General features: G+C 40.8%; 1 protein-coding gene across 2 annotated transcripts; it reads left to right on the top strand.

Moving 5' to 3' along the window:
* Positions 1 to 7539: 7539 nt before the first annotated feature.
* LOC118078125 (vomeronasal type-2 receptor 26-like) lies at positions 7540 to 15639 on the top strand. Of its 2 annotated transcripts, XM_088655511.1 has the most exons (5): positions 7540 to 7830; positions 9367 to 10236; positions 10541 to 10768; positions 11879 to 12005; positions 14738 to 15639. In XM_088655511.1, the coding sequence occupies exons 1-5, from the start codon at positions 7540 to 7542 to the stop codon at positions 15637 to 15639; spliced, it is 2418 nt and encodes an 805-aa protein (XP_088511637.1). The 2 variants fall into 2 exon arrangements, with proteins under 2 accessions (XP_088511637.1, XP_034957738.3); XM_035101847.3 differs by lacking the exon at positions 10541 to 10768.
* Positions 15640 to 15711: the final 72 nt, after the last annotated feature.

The raw sequence follows: 15711 nt of genomic DNA, 5'->3' as shown, positions 1-15711 counted from the left end.
GTATTTTGTATATTGCAGATACCATCCCTTTGTCGTGTCCCTTTGTCATTTGGAGGAGGTTTTCAAAGGTTGTCAGGGGCCTAGTTGCTGCTGATTTTACTGCTGGAAAGGCAATTCATATTTGAGGACTTCTTGCTCAGATGACGAGGAAATACTTGTACTGCTACAAACTTGAACTGCAATTTATTATCTTGAAAATGGTAGAGAGTGGCAAAAGAGACATGAAGATTGTTTCTTTATGGCTCTGGAATGTGTTACTTGGAGCTTGTTGAGCTCCACTTGATTGCCCTCTATAGGTTGTAGATCTCTCTAAGGGAAGCATTTAACCATCTCACTTCAAACATTTCATGTGAAATACAAGCACAATTAGCAGACCATTCCCACTCCGCTACTGAGTATATATTTGAGTCCTGTCTATACTTTCCATTTCACTTTGAAAGGGATATTTAGAAACTGAATATGAACAATATTTAATCATTATGTTAAGCTCTGAACTTTCAATATTTTTACACCCAAGCTTTGAGTTTCGATTCCCATATTCCTAGCTCATTGTTCTGGGTTTTGATGGCCTTATTGCAATGAGATCCTGTTATGGGTACTTCTTTACATACTGAGTAGGCTTCTTTACTCCTGCTTGACCTTGTTGCAGTACATCTAGGAAAAAGAAACATTCAGGAAGGAGGATCGTCTCTTGCACTGCTGCAGCATTCCTGCAGCATTCAGGATGCTCTCTTGTAAGCAGCTGCCCCACTGAGAAGCTATTTGCAAAAAGTACCTTGCAGAATTCAACCACGTTCTCTCAGTTGGCGTGGGTTGGTTTAGGGATGGAGACACAATTTCTCCTTCCCTCCCCCCCATCCCAGTGGTTTGTTTAATTAGGTGTGTTTTTTAAACTAAATGAAACATCCCCACAACCCAAATAAATGTGTGTTTTGTTTCGTAAGAGTACAGCTTGGGTCAACCTAGGGCAGGTTGACCTGACGCTTCCTATCCATATCAGAGTTTATTTTGTGATATGTTATTTGTTGAGCAGCCCAGGATGGATTGCAGTGGAAGCACCTCTGACTTCATAAGTCCATGCAGCAATTCCCAAAAAAGACCGAATGGAGGTCTACTCCTGTCGATTGTCCAACAAAGCGTCCCAAACCACCTGTGACAATATGTTCTTTGTTTTTAACTGGCAACGTATCATGACTATACAAATTAAGTAGAGCTAGTCTTGGAGTAATGGGGACTGTTCACTTTATAATTAAAGATATTTCTGTAAATACATTTTCCCAAAACCTTTCTATTTTTAGACACGCCCATCACATGTGTTGATATGCCCCTAATATAGGTCCCTACCAAACATGTTGGTTGCCAAAAGTTTCACTGTGAGCTAAAATGCTGAGAAAGTTATTATCTCCTCTAGGAATTATCCAAATAATTATATTTGGTTCACTTGGTTAAAGCTTGAGAGAATTTCTGGTAGGCACTTGAAAATAGTTAATAACCCACCATGGAAGTGGTTATAATAAATTACTCTTCTTGCCACAGACAGCTGGCCATAGGGGCAAGAGGCAGGCAGTACCATATCACTTTTATTGATGATGTTTCCCCTTCTTCATAATATTGGCTAGACTTTCAACGAGTGAAGACAATCTATGCATCAAGGCATGCATTTGTCAGACTTCTAAAACGGAGCTCACTCTTTTAGGGTTACCACTATTTCTATCGGCAGAGCCAGGTACCATCAAATCCAGCCAATTCCTCTTAAAAGAAACCTATGTAGAAAACACACAAACTATAAAACAACTGAAATACCTGAAAACAAATAAACATAATTTAAGTATATTTGCAGACTGGGAAGCATCTCAGCTTAAGAGGTTTGTTGCAAGAGGAGAAAAGCTACACTTCAAGGATGTTGTGGCTTTTGTTCTTCCTGTTTCTGCAAATGCCTGTTTTTTGCAGAGCAAATACATTCAGGTGTCCAAAGTGGCCCAGATGGAGCCTTCCCTCGCCGCCCGCTTGCTTTGGGGCAAGCGGCGAGGGAGGGCTCCGTCTGGGCCGCTTTCCCTCCCCCTGCCCCACAGTGAGCCGGGGAGAAGGGAGACGCGGCCGCCCACCCCTGCGAGAGGTGGCGACAGGATCAGCGCCCCAAAAGCGCTCCTTTCGGGGCACTCATCCCGCCGCCACCTCTCGCAAGAGCAGGCTTCCTTCCCGCCCCCCCCGGCAGGCTGGCCAGCAACCCCTCCATTTTGGTGCCCTAGGCAGCTGCCTAGTTTGCCTAAATGGACGTGACCTTACTGCCTGCCATGGAATGAGCACGGTATATAAGAAATTCTGTAGGAGAACTTTGAAGTAAAGTCTCCAACCTGAACCCCCTTCCTGTTTATGGATAGGTGATACCCATTTCTGTGTGCACGGAACACCGCCCTCCTGGTCATCAGAAGAAAAAGAAGGAAGGTGAAAAGTTTTGCTGTTATGATTGTGCTCCATGTCCAGAAGGCACGATTTCAGACCAGAATGGTACATGATTTTTATTTTATCTTATTTCATTTTTATTTTAATGGCAAAGTAATTCAATGTATATTGCCTAAGAGCTAATTACAAATGATTATTCACTACGCTGTGCATATCAGTAAGCTCTTCTGCTTGGTATGGGGTGCAAATATGTCTCAGTTGACTCCCAGTACCTTCTCAAAAACACTTAGATATAATAATTACCCTTGTGCAGACTTCATGGATTTGGCAGGAAGCCTCAACGAAGTCCAAATTATTTAGTTCTCTATATACTTTATTACCTACTAGGCATATAATTGGCACATATTAATGAGAATAAAAAAAAAACTGAGCTTGAAATTATAATAAAATTTATTGTTACAATATCATCTACTAACTAAAATTAAAATTAAACAACTGTCACATGCTGGGGGGAAAGGCACATTAATTGTCTTTGGAATTTGGCCTGCTTGATCTCTACTGGGAGGGCATTCCACAAGTCAGATGTGACTACTGAAAAGGTCTTCTGCCAGGTTCCCTGTAACCTTGCACCTTGCAATGAGGGAACCTTCAGAAGGCCCTCAGAGCTTTATCTCAGTGTCTAGGTTGCATGGTGTGGGTGGAGACGCTACTTCAGGCATACAGGATCAGGCCATTGGGGGATTTAAAGGCAGCACCAACACTTTGAATTGTGTTTGGAAATGTACTGGGAGCCAATGTAGCTCTTTTAGGACCAGTGTTATATGGTCTTGGAAGCCACCCAATTATAGATTACAGTAGTTGTTTCTGAGTCACCTTCAAAGGTAGACCCACATAGAGCACATTGCAATTCAAGGAGGAGATAGCCAGAGCACATGCCACCCTAGCAAGAAAATACGCAGTCAGGTAGACTCTCAGTCGGTTCATGAGATGGAGTTGGTAGACTAAGAAGGAGCAGGTTGAAATTAGACAACTGTCACATAGATGGCAAAGAAATCACATTAATCTCCTTTGGAATTTTGACTTGTTTTTCAGATATAGATGACTGTTTCAGAGAAACCAATGCATGCCCAAAACTATTAGCTTTCTTTCCTATGAAGAAACTTTTGGGATCATCTTAGCTTCTGTTGCTCTTTCTTTTTCCCTTCTCACGACCCTGGTTTTAGGCACTTTTGTGAAGCACAAAGATACCCCCATAGTCAAAGCCAACAATCAAACCCTCACCTACACTCTCCTGGTCTCCCTTCTGCTCTGCTTCCTCTCTTCTTTGTTGTTTCTTGGGAAACCTGGGAACGTGACCTGTCTTCTCAGGCAACCTGCTTCCGGCATGATCTTCTCTGTGGCTGTTTCTTGCATGTTGGCAAAAACAATCACTGTAGTTGTAGATTTCATGGCCACCAAGCAAGGCTCTGGCATGAGGAAGTGGATAGGGAAAAGACTGGCCTATTCTGTTGTAGTTTCCTGTTCTTTTTTTCAATCTATTGTTTGTACTTTGTGGTTGATGACATCTCCCCCATTCCCTGATGTAGATATGCACTCTTTAACCACAGAAATCATTGTGCAATGTAATGAAGGGTCCGTGACCCTGTTTTATTGTGTCCTGGGCTACATGGGCCTCCTGGCCATTGCCAGTTTCATTGTGGCATTCCTGGCCCGCAGATTACCTGACAGTTTTAATGAAGCCAAATTCATTACCTTCAGCATGTTGCTCTTTTGCAGTGTTTGGCTGTCCTTTGTCCCAACCTACCTGAGCACCAAAGGGAAATACATGGTGGTGGTGGAGATCATCTCCATCTTGGCCTCCAGTGCTGGGTTATTGGGCTGCATCTTTGCTCCAAAATGCTACATCATTGCCTTGAGGCCTGAGTTGAACAACAAAGAGCAACTAATAAAGAGAAAGAATTAAAAAGAACCCCAGCAATTTTCCTTCACTGTCTTATTATATATGAAGTGGTGTTGTTTAAGATCAAAGGCATTTTTACTACAGCCTCCCTATTCTGCTGCTATTCCAACATAACCCCAACCTCATAGAACTGGCTCCATGCCTCAGACCTGGTGATAGATGGAAACTAGCAAAAAGGGAAGGACTGTATTGTGATGCAATATGAACTTTAAAACATGCCTTTCGGGGAAGAGTTGTATTCTGGTAGAATGTGAGCATTTATGAATTTATTGGAAGGTAGAATGCAGGGTTACAGAATACCAAGCATATGACAAGAGTTTTCAAAGAGGAGATATGATATAATTTAATCCTGATAGGAAACAGCCTGTGACTTTTTGTTGAGCTCCAATTTGCTGTAACATCTAAATTGTGAGAGGCTCTGAAACCCCTGGAGCAATGCCTGTACTTGAAGCTGAAATAAATCTGGGACAACAAGCTGATTTTTGGAGGGATGACGAAAGCCCTAATTCCTACAAAGTACAGTATTTACCTTTTCATGAGAAGGTATTTGCAGAAGGCTTACTCCTGCAGAATGCCATAATGGGTAGGCTACTTGATGGCAGAAAAGCTATTCTTCCAAGCACGAGATTTAGGTTGGTGCGGACAATTGGCCCACACAGGGCACCAAGTTTAGGGGACTTTATACAAGTACTTACTGAGTAGATCCATAAAAAGCAACTGTACTAAAAGGAATTAATGTGGAAATAAGAATTATTTAGGGAAGAGTGTTGCGAAATGTCCTTTTCCCTCAAGGTAGCATATAATCAAAATGTGCCCTGTCTGCTTCTCAGCTGTATATTGCTTGGTGGGCATGCACGAGCCCCTTCCATGCATTAGCAGACAGTGTGATTCTTTCAAGAAGGATGAAAGAACATATGATGGTGAAATTCTACTGCAGTGAGCAGTTGGGCCTCTACATTTTGCACCAGCTGCAGATTTGTGGTCAAAAGTAGTAATGACCGCTTCCCACATTAACTGGGGGGCAGCTTTTGCATGGGCAAGGTAGCTGGCTTCTCCCTTCTCCTGAGCTGGATACGTGGAGGTTCCTGCCTAGCCTTGACAATTAGCCAATCCTGGCTGGGGGGGAGGGCTTGCCAAGGGGGTTGGCCAGGTAGAGTCAGGACCGCCCCACACTTACAATAGGGGATGTAACTTACATGGGACTCTTGAGAGTCCCATGGACTGCAAGAAGATCAAACCTATCCATTCTGAAGGAAATCAGCCCTGAGTGCTCACTGGAAGGACAGATCCTGAAGCTGAGGCTCCAATACTTTGGCCACCTCATGAGAAGAGAAGACTCCCCGGAAAAGACCCTGATGTTGGGAAAGATGGAGGGCACAAGGAGAAGGGGACGACAGAGGACGAGATAGTTGGACAGTGTTCTCAAAGCCACCAACATGAGTCTGACCAAACTGGGGGAGGCAGTAGAAGACAGGGGTTCCTGCCGTGCTCTGGTCCATGGGGTCACGAAGAGTCAGACACGACTAAATGACTAAACAACAACAACAACAACAACAACAACAACTTACATGCTAGTCCTCAGTCGGCTCCAGAACTTCCCCCACCCTGCCCTCCCTCAATTCATGCCTTATTTTGCTGTTTAACCTTCTTCTTTACAGCTATGTGGGTGCTGCTGCAGTCTTTGATGGTTGCCGTTGAGGCAATATTTTTCTAAATGCATTTTTAGACACACCCCTCACATGTGCTGACATGTCCCTAATATATGTCCCTATCCAACATGTTGGTTACCAAAAGTGCCACTCTGAGCTAAAATGCTGAGAAGGTTATATCCTCAAGCAATTATGTAAATAATTATATTTAGTTCACTTGGTCAAAGCCCACAAGACTTTCTGGTAGGTACTTCAAAACAGTCAATAACCCACCCTGGAAGTGGTTATAATAAATCACTCTCTTTTTTTGCCACAGACAGCTGGCCATAGGGGCAAGAGGCAGGCAGAACCATGTCACTTTTATTTATGGAATCTCCCCTTTCTTCATATTATTGGCCAGAATTTAAATGAGTGGTGATAATCTTATCTACACATCAAGGCATGCATTTTTCAGGCTTTGATTCTAAAATTCAGCTCACAAGTCACTCTTTTAGATTTGCCGCAATTTGTATTACCAGAGTCAGGCATAATCCATTCCAGCAAATTCATCCTAAAAGAAACTATGGCAGAAACCAAGCAAGGGGAACATCTGAAAATATGTAAAAATATTTTCAATACAGATATAGACTGGGTAATATTTCTACTGAAGAGGTTTGTTGCAAGAGTATAAAAGATACACTTTCAGGATGCTGTTGCTATGGTTGTTCCTGTTTCTGCCAATGTTTGTCGAGTGCAAAATAGATGCTATTAGGTGTCCAATGAATGAGCCATTTCCTATTCCACATGAGTGGTACCAACCAGGGGGCTTCATCATTGGTGGGATTTCTTCTCAAATCTTTCATATATTTTGTGAAGTTTTCTTCAGAGAACACCCTTCACAGATTGTCTTCGACGTTTCATAGTAAGAGTTTTCTCTCTACCCTACATTTCTCTGTAGTCTCTTTCCTTCTGTGTCATGCCCTTAGAATTGTAAGCCTGATGGTTGAGGCAGTACAGTGACATCCGTAAGCTGCTGGGCTAGATTTGTGTGTGTGTGTGTGTGTGTGTGTGTGTGTGTGTGTGTGTGTGTGCTTCCCCCCCTATTATATTTTTAACATAGTTCCTTTAAAATGTGTATGTTAAGCAAAAGTTCATACAGCAACTGTGAATTAGGCAGGTGGATTTATGTCATGACTTATGGTACCTTTTTATATAAGTGTTTCTGGGAAAAGGTGAAGAAATGAATTTACAGTAAGATTGGGAATGTAGGAAACAAAGGTGGTTTGGTCGAAGTACCATGCAGAACACAGAAGCCCAGCTTAATCATCATTTTCATTTACTGTTTGTTGTCTCTTAGCTTTGATTAAAATACCATTGTTTAATTTTAATCAAAATACTGTTTGTTGTCTCTTAGCTTTGATTAAAATACCATTGTTTAATTTTAATCATAATCAATTTGAATCAGAAATGGGGAAAACTGTGGCATGTTAATTTTATGCATTGTAGAAATCGCCTCTGAAACTGTAAATTGATTAACTTTTTTGCAGCATGGTGATAAAATTCTACCAGCACATACTTGCCTTGACATTTGCTGTGAAAGAGATCAATGAGAACCCCACAATCTTGCCCAATATCACTCTTGGGTTCCACATCTATGATAGCTATCATGATGCAAGGATGACCTACCGTGCCACATTAGACCTGCTCTTCAAATCTCACAGATTTGTCCCTAACTATAAATGTGACACTCAGAAAAACCTCATGGCCATCATTGGGGGACTTAGCTCTGATACATCCTTCCATATGAGAGACAACATAGGCCTCTTCAAGATTCCACAGGTATTATCACTGAATTGGGCAGATTTCCAGGATGAATAGAGTCCTATTCTTGAATAGATCTTCCTTAGAGACCAAAATCATTGTACAGTACTTTCTATAGAACTGATAAATATCTATTATTTATTTATCATTAAAACATTATTATTAAATATGGAACAGAAGGACGAAGTTATAATTGTTAGGAAAGGCTAGTGCTAGCTACCTAATATTTTACCTGCCAAGAATTGAGGGAGCATAGCAATGAATAATCTTTCAACATCATTCTCTGAAGGAACCAAAATGAAAGTCTTATCCAGTTGGTGAAAATGGGAGTATCTTTATTATTTCAAAATCCCACCCAGCAAGCAGCATAATTTGAAAGATGCTATTTGAAGCAATTTTCTTATTTGTGATATTATTAACTTTTAGTAGCAGCAATATATGATTCTCAATTATCAAAGTCCCTTTACAGCACCTTGCACTCTCATTTGCTTGCTACCAGAAGGGCCCTCTATGGCATCCACTAAATTTTGGAAATATTTACAGTGTGATGTCTAGCACCTTCAGTGTATAGTGAATACTATTTGCCATGTGCTCTTTAAAGACACACTTCTTCACCCCAGCCTTTCGCACCATGTATACATATGGACCAACCTTATTCTATAGATTGCCATCCGTCTTTCCATTCATTTTATTTGCATGCTACTTTTCCATAAACAAAATCATGCTCAAAGCAGCTTATGTCAAAGAGGGATACATTTCAAGCCAATATTACAAAGCTATTTCATATTAACACACCAAAGCAATAACATCCAGAAAAAATTCATAGTACAATGGTACCTTAGTTTACGAACTTAATCCGTTCCGGAAATCCGTTCTTAAAACAAAGCATTCTTAAACCAAGGCATGCTTTCCCATAGCAGCAGGGGACTCGATTTACAAATGGAACACACTCGACAGTAAGCGGAACATGTTCTTATTCCAAGGCAAAGTTCACAAACCAAAGCACCTATTTCTGGGGTTGCAGCGTTCTTAATCCACGTTGTTCGTAAACTAAGCTGTTCTTAAACCAAGGTACCACTGTATAACAATATCATAGCATAGCAAAACAATACAAAGATAATAACATCAAAAACCCTCATTTGTAAACTATAAATATAAGAAGATTACTTAAACAACATGCAGCAGCTAAAAACAAAATGACAAGGGAACTTCACACTTTCCCCTTGGTCACAGAAACATCATTCCCATGATGTTTCTCACAGCCCCTCACCTGAAGCAGCTTCTTATCAGGGCTGCAAGGGCAAAGGGTGGGGTAGCGGAAAACATTTTCCCCATTATATCATGATGTTATTCTTGCTGTGATTCGAAAATTCAGAAAATGTCTATAGTTAATACTCAGTTCTTAAAAGCCAGACGTAAATTTCCATGAAAGGCATAATATGATTGATGAATGATTTTTATGAATCTTGGACGTATATTCATAGCTGTAGAGAATTAACCGAAAGAGTCATTGTTCACAATGTACTTCTGTAATATCTGTGCAATTTCTTTTAGCTCACTTATGGTTCATTTCCCACTGAGGAGGAGAATGATGCAAGTCATATCTCTTCCTTCTACCGTATGGTTCCAAATGAAGCCCATCAATATATGGGAATAATCGGCTTGCATAAGCATTTTGGATGGACATGGGTTGGACTCTTTGTTGTGGATGATGAAAGTGGAGAACATTTCTTGCAGACTATGGAACCATTGTTATCCAAAAATGGAATCTGTTCGGCCTTCACACAAAGGTTCCCAAAACTAGCTCGTTTTGATAATTTTGATGAAGTTTATGATGTCCTATTAAGTAGTTACAATGATGTCAAGGATGACAAAGCCAACACATTTATCATCTATGGAGAATCTATGGCACTCATATGGCTGACATCTATTTTCTTTTTGCTACAAGATATTGAAAAAAATGGCATTGAATCAGTTACAAAAGTTTGGATCATAACAACTCAGATTGATTTCATGTTGTTAGGGCTTCAAAGGAGTTGGGATCTTGGTCTCTTCCAAGGTTCCCTTTGCTTCACAATTCACTCAAAAAAGCTTCCAGGGTTCCAGGAGTTTCTTCAGAGCATAAAACCTGATGGGATAAAAGGAAATGGTTTTCTGAAGGACTTCTGGGAGCAAGCATTTGACTGTGATTTTCCCAACCCCAGTGTGCCAAAGGACACAAGTGAACAATGTACGAGAGAGGAGATCCTGGAGAGTCTTCCTGATCCACTCTTTGAAATGGGCATGACTGGCCACAGCTATAGCATCTACAATGCTGTCCATGTGGTGGCTCATGCTTTACATGACATTTATTTAACAAGATCCAAGCACAGAGCAATGGTGGGTCATAAAATAGCTGACCTTCAAGATCTGCAGCCATGGCAGGTAATGTGTTTTAAAGAAGTGCAGATTCTCATATGGAACTAATTATATGAAATGCTGCTGTGGATTTTATTCCTTTGATAAAACTTAGTTTATTCACATTATTTTCTGCACATTCTGGCCTGAAACAAAATACAGTCTTCAGTGCATAATGTAGGTTTTTTATCTTCTATGGGAAAATAGAAGATTTCTCACTCATGGTATTTGTAAGCAATACTATTGGCAATGAAGTGATTTTGTACATCATGGCATTACATTTAAAATCTCCATGACTTCTCTCTTTTCTGCCTTTTTGTCTTTCAATTAGCTCCACCCTTTCCTTCTTGACATTTCATTTAACAACTCAGCTGGAGAAACAATGTCATTTACTGATAAAAGGGAAATGGGAGGTGGATTTGACATCATGAACATGGTCATATTCCCAAACAAGTCCTTCCTTCGAGTGAAAGTTGGAGAGGTGGATGATAGTGCTTGTGAAGGAAATAAATTCATCATTCACAAGAACATGATAATGTGGCACAAAGGTTTTAACCAGGTCACAATCCTGGGATATTCCTATAACCCCCATGTTCTCCCAATGTGTCCCAACAGAACAGCTATTTGTTCGGCATACTATATCTCTTTGTATTGGATATTCATAGGGACAATCTGATTATCTAGCACATGGATAAAGCCCTAAACGGCCTCGGTCCAGTATACCTGAAGGAGCGTCTCCACCCCCATCGTTCTGCCCGAACACTGAGGTCCAGCGCCGAGGGTCTTCTGGCGGTTCCCTCGCTACGAGAAGCCAAGTTACAGGGAACCAGGCAGAGGGCCTTCTCGGTAGTGGCACCCACCCTGTGGAATGCCCTCCCACCAGAGGTCAAAGAGAACAACAATTACCAGACCTTTAGAAGGCATCTCAAGGCAGCCCTGTTTAGGGAAGCTTTTAATGTTTGATTTCTGTATTTTAATGTTTTGTTGGAAGCCGCCCAGAGTGGCTGGGGGAACCCGGCCAGATGGGTGGGGTATAAATAATAAATTATTATTATTATTATTATTATTATTATTATTATTATTATTATTATTATTATGAAGATCCTAGGTGCGACACTGAACTGCCAACAAACAACAGTATATTTTTTGTAGATTTTACCTATGCCTTATTTGTATATGACAGGGATTTAAGGGATCTTGATTAAATGTGTTAGTGATACAGCACTGGGTTATCTATTTTTCTGTTGCACAAGAGCCAACCTCAGTGGGAAGAATCATGCTTGAACTGCAACGTTTTCTGCATCTCCAAGAAGGAATGGAAAAGATAAGCAACATCTAATGTTAGCAAGGGAGATGGCTCAATGGTCAGACTATATATAGTGGTGCATTCGATGTAAAAGTTTTATTTATTAATTGTTGTTTCTTGAATTGTTGGCATCCCATGTTGGGAGACAATGGAGGGGTTAAGCTTTGAGGGTGAAGTCAAACTGTATAATGCCGCTACTTCTCTTTGTGCTCTTCGTAACTGTCATTCCTTCTCTGGTTATTGCTAGAGCTGCACTCCCTGACTGCCTGTCATAGAATGAGTGTACAATTAATTCATCAGGATACCTAAAAAATAAAAATAAAAAATAAATCCAGCCTGTAACCCCTTCCTGTTTACGGATAGGTGATGCCCATTTCTGTGTGCACTGAACACTGCCCTCCTGGTCATCAGAAGAAAAGGAAGGAAGGTGAAAAATTTTGCTGCTATGATTGTGCTCCATGTCCAGAAGGCAAGATTTCAGACCAGAATGGTACATGATATAGAAATCATTTTTAATTTCATCACAAATTATTATTATAGATTTTGACTAAGAGCTCATTACAAATGTTTATTTACCATGCTGTGCATGTAAGTAAGCTACAGTGGTACTTCGGTTTACAAACACAATTTGTTCCGGAAGTCTGTACTTAAACTGAAGCGAACTTTCCCATTGAAAGTAATGGAAAGTGGATTAATCCGTTCCAGACAGGTCCGTGGAGGACTTAAACTGAAAATACTCAAACTGAGGCGTACTTAAACCGAGGTATGACCGTATTCTGCTTGGTATGGTGTGCAAATATTTCTCTAGTACTTTCTCAAAAACACTCAGAGAAATTAATTACCCTTCTGCAACCAGTAGCGGAGCTAGGAGCTTTGGCACCCTGAGCGTGGGGGAGTGGCACATCGCCCATGCAAGTGTCCCAATGGGGGCGGCACCAATGCACGAGTGTCCCAATGGTGTTCCTCAGGGATGGAACGTGGAGCCGCCTCCTCCCCCCTGCTTATGCCACTGTCTGCAATGCTTTCTCATAGACTCATAGAATCTTAGAGTTGGAAGGGACCCAAAGGATGGATGGATTTGGAAGTTGCCGCAACATAGTTTAAGATATCCAAAAGAGAAGAAATAGTTTAAGCATTACATCAGCAGACAAGTGGTAATGATGGTAACAATGATGACGATGATGACAAATTTAATCTGTTCAGATGTGAAGTCTGAACCTGATTATATGCCACAGATTCTGGGTCTGACCATTGTTTCAGCCCAGTTCCCCCTGAAGCAGATACCACATTAAGGGGGAGGGTTTGCCCCATTCCCTATCAGGACAAATGATATTTAAGAGTCAAGGATAAGTCTTTCCAATATATGCTGAGATAATAAAATTAATTTACCTAACTGAACTTCATTGACCTTTATGGATGAGAAGATATCTGAGGCTAAGGAATAACGACAACAAGAGATAGATTACAAGTTCACATTACAAATAACTGATTGTAAATTTAGAAACCCTAGTGAAATCATAACTTCCTGGATCAGTAAGGAGGGTAAGACTGGTCACTAAGCAATGAGTCTCCCAAAGACATAACTGATTAGACGGCCAAAGGTAGGGATCGTTATATTACATTTCCCCTTATAGGGTATTGTAGAACAGAAATCTACAATACATAATTTCCAATACCCTTAAATCCCAAATTATCAGAGGAACATCATATTATTGCAACTTAACTCAAGGTTAAGTTGCAATAATACGATGAAAATGAAAACCTACTACATAAAGCAATCTTGGTATACTTTATTTTTGATGTTTGATGCATTGCATCTTTTTCAGAAAGGTATGTGACAGGTTCATATAAAGCGCATGATTTCAAAGATTTTTTTGCAGATTTTTTTGCAGATGTGGATTGATTGAGTAATTCAAGGTTTTAGCATAAAGGTGACAACTCCATTATAGCCTATTAATAAGTTTAATGTCAGCAGAGATAGATGTTAGTTCAAGATAGGAAATGGTTTGGTGAAGATATACTAGGAATGTTTATATGGTCTATCAATCAAGGACATAAAAAAGAAGCAAAAACATGACTTCTGTTCCCAATATGATAAATTTAAGCGTGGTGCACTGTGTTAAAATACATTAATGAATGATATATTGGCTCTGTGGCTGTTACATTATCTCTGCAACAAGCCCAAATAGGTCAAGAAATCATAATATTTGGAACATGTTGATAATGATGAAAATAATCTTGAGCCTGGTATGATAATAAAATGCATTGTCACCATAACAACTACTTCTTCTTCTTCTTCTTCTTCTTCTTCTTCTTCTTCTTCTTCTTCTTCTTCTTCTTCTTCTTCTTCTTCTTCTTCTTCTTCTTCTTCTTCATATGCTGCCCCTTGGACTGTTGATGTGACTACTGAAAAGGCCCTCTGCCAGGTTCCATGTAACCTCTCCTCTTGCAGTGAGGGAGCCGCTAGAATGTCCTCAGAGCTGGATCTCAGTGTCCAAGCTGAGATGTTGGTGGAGACACTACTTCAGGCATACAGGGCTGAGGCTGTTTAGGGATTTAAAGACAGCACCAAAACTTTGAATTGTGATTGGAAACGTACTGCTAGACAATGTAGGTTTTTTTAGTGTTATACGGTCCTGGCAGCTGCTGCATTCTAGATTACTTGTTGTTTCTGAGCACCTTCAAAGGTAGCCTCACATAGATTAAATTGCAGTAATCCAGGGGGGAGATAGCTAGAGTACGTTTCACCCTAGTGAGACAATGCTCAGGCAGGTAGAGTCTCAGCAGGCATATCAGATGAAGTTGGTAGACTAAGAAGGAGCAGGTTTAAATTAGACGACTGATATATAGTTGAAGCAAAATAAAAAAAATCCTTCCAGTAGCACCTTAAAAGGGAAAGGGAAAGGGACCCCTGACCATTAGGTCCAGATGTGACCGACTCTGGGGTTGCGGCACTCATCTCTCGTTATTGGCTGAGGGAGCCGGCATACAGCTTCCAGGTCATGTGGCCAGCATGACAAAGCCGCTTCTGGTGAACCAGAGCAGCACACGGAAATGCAAAGGAAAGCTCATACTAATGACAAACTTGGCCTCTAAGGTGCTACTGGAATGAATTTTATTTTTTTTACTACGCCAGACCAACATGGCTACCTACCTGTAACTTGATATATAGTTGGCTAGGAAAGCACATTAATTGCCTTTGGAATTTGCCCTGCTTTTCAGATACGCAGGACTGCTTCAGATGCCCAGAAGATCAATATCCAAATAAGAAGAGAAACCAATGCATCTCCAAAACTATGAGCTTTCTTTCCTATGAAGAACCTTTTGGGATCAGCTTAGCTTCTGTTGCTCTTTCTTTTTCCCTTCTCACAACTCTGGTATTAGGCACTTTTGCGAAGCACAAAGATACCCCCATAGTCAAAGCCAACAACCGAGCCCTCACCTACACTCTCCTGGTCTCCCTATTGCTCTGCTTCCTCTCTTCTTTGTTATTTATTGGCAAACCTGGGAAAGTGACCTGTCTTCTCAGGCAACCTGCTTTCGGCATGATTTTCTCTGTGGCTATTTCTTGCATGTTGGCCAAAACGATCACTGTAGTTGTAGCTTTCATGGCCACCAAGCCAGGCTCTAGCATGAGGAAGTGGGTAGGGAAAAGACTGGCCTACTCTGTTGTAGTTTCCTGTTCTTTTATTCAATCTATTGTTTGTACTTTGTGGTTGATGACATCTCCCCCATTCCCTGATGTAGATATGCACTCTTTAACCACAGAAATCATTGTGCAATGTAATGAAGGGTCCGTGACCCTGTTTTATTGTGTCCTGGGCTACATGGGCCTCCTGGCCATTGCCAGTTTCATTGTGGCATTTCTGGCCCGCAGATTACCTGACAGTTTTAATGAAGCCAAATTCATTACCTTCAGCATGTTGCTCTTTTGCAGTGTTTGGCTTTCTTTTCTCCCAACCTACCTGAGCACCAAAGGGAAATACATGGTAGTGGTGGTGATTATTTCCATCTTGGCCTCCAGTGCTGGGTTATTGGGCTGCATCTTTGCTCCAAAATGCTACATCATTGCCTTGAGGCCTGAGTTGAACAACAGGGAGCAACTAATAAGGAGAAAGAATTAAAAAGAATCTTAGAAATTTCCTTTATTGTCTTCTATACATGAAGTGGTATTGTTTAAGACCATGGCCATTTTT

The sequence above is a fragment of the Zootoca vivipara genome, chromosome 12, assembly GCF_965207765.1.
Source record: "Zootoca vivipara chromosome 12, rZooViv2.hap1.1, whole genome shotgun sequence".
Lineage (NCBI taxonomy): Eukaryota > Metazoa > Chordata > Lepidosauria > Squamata > Lacertidae > Zootoca > Zootoca vivipara.
Note: the sequence above shows the minus strand (reverse complement) of the source record. Positions and strands in the feature narration are given on the sequence as shown.

Bases quoted from the DNA above. Each gene is read 5' to 3' on its own strand.
- LOC118078125 (XM_088655511.1), top strand. From the start codon at position 7,540: ATGGTGATAAAATTCTACCAGCACATACTTGCCTTGACATTTGCTGTG. The intron at 10,769-11,878 runs GTCACAATCCTG...GTTTACGGATAG, and splicing joins GGCACAAAGGTTTTAACCAG to GTGATGCCCATTTCTGTGTG. The intron at 12,006-14,737 runs GTACATGATATA...CCTGCTTTTCAG, and splicing joins CAAGATTTCAGACCAGAATG to ATACGCAGGACTGCTTCAGA.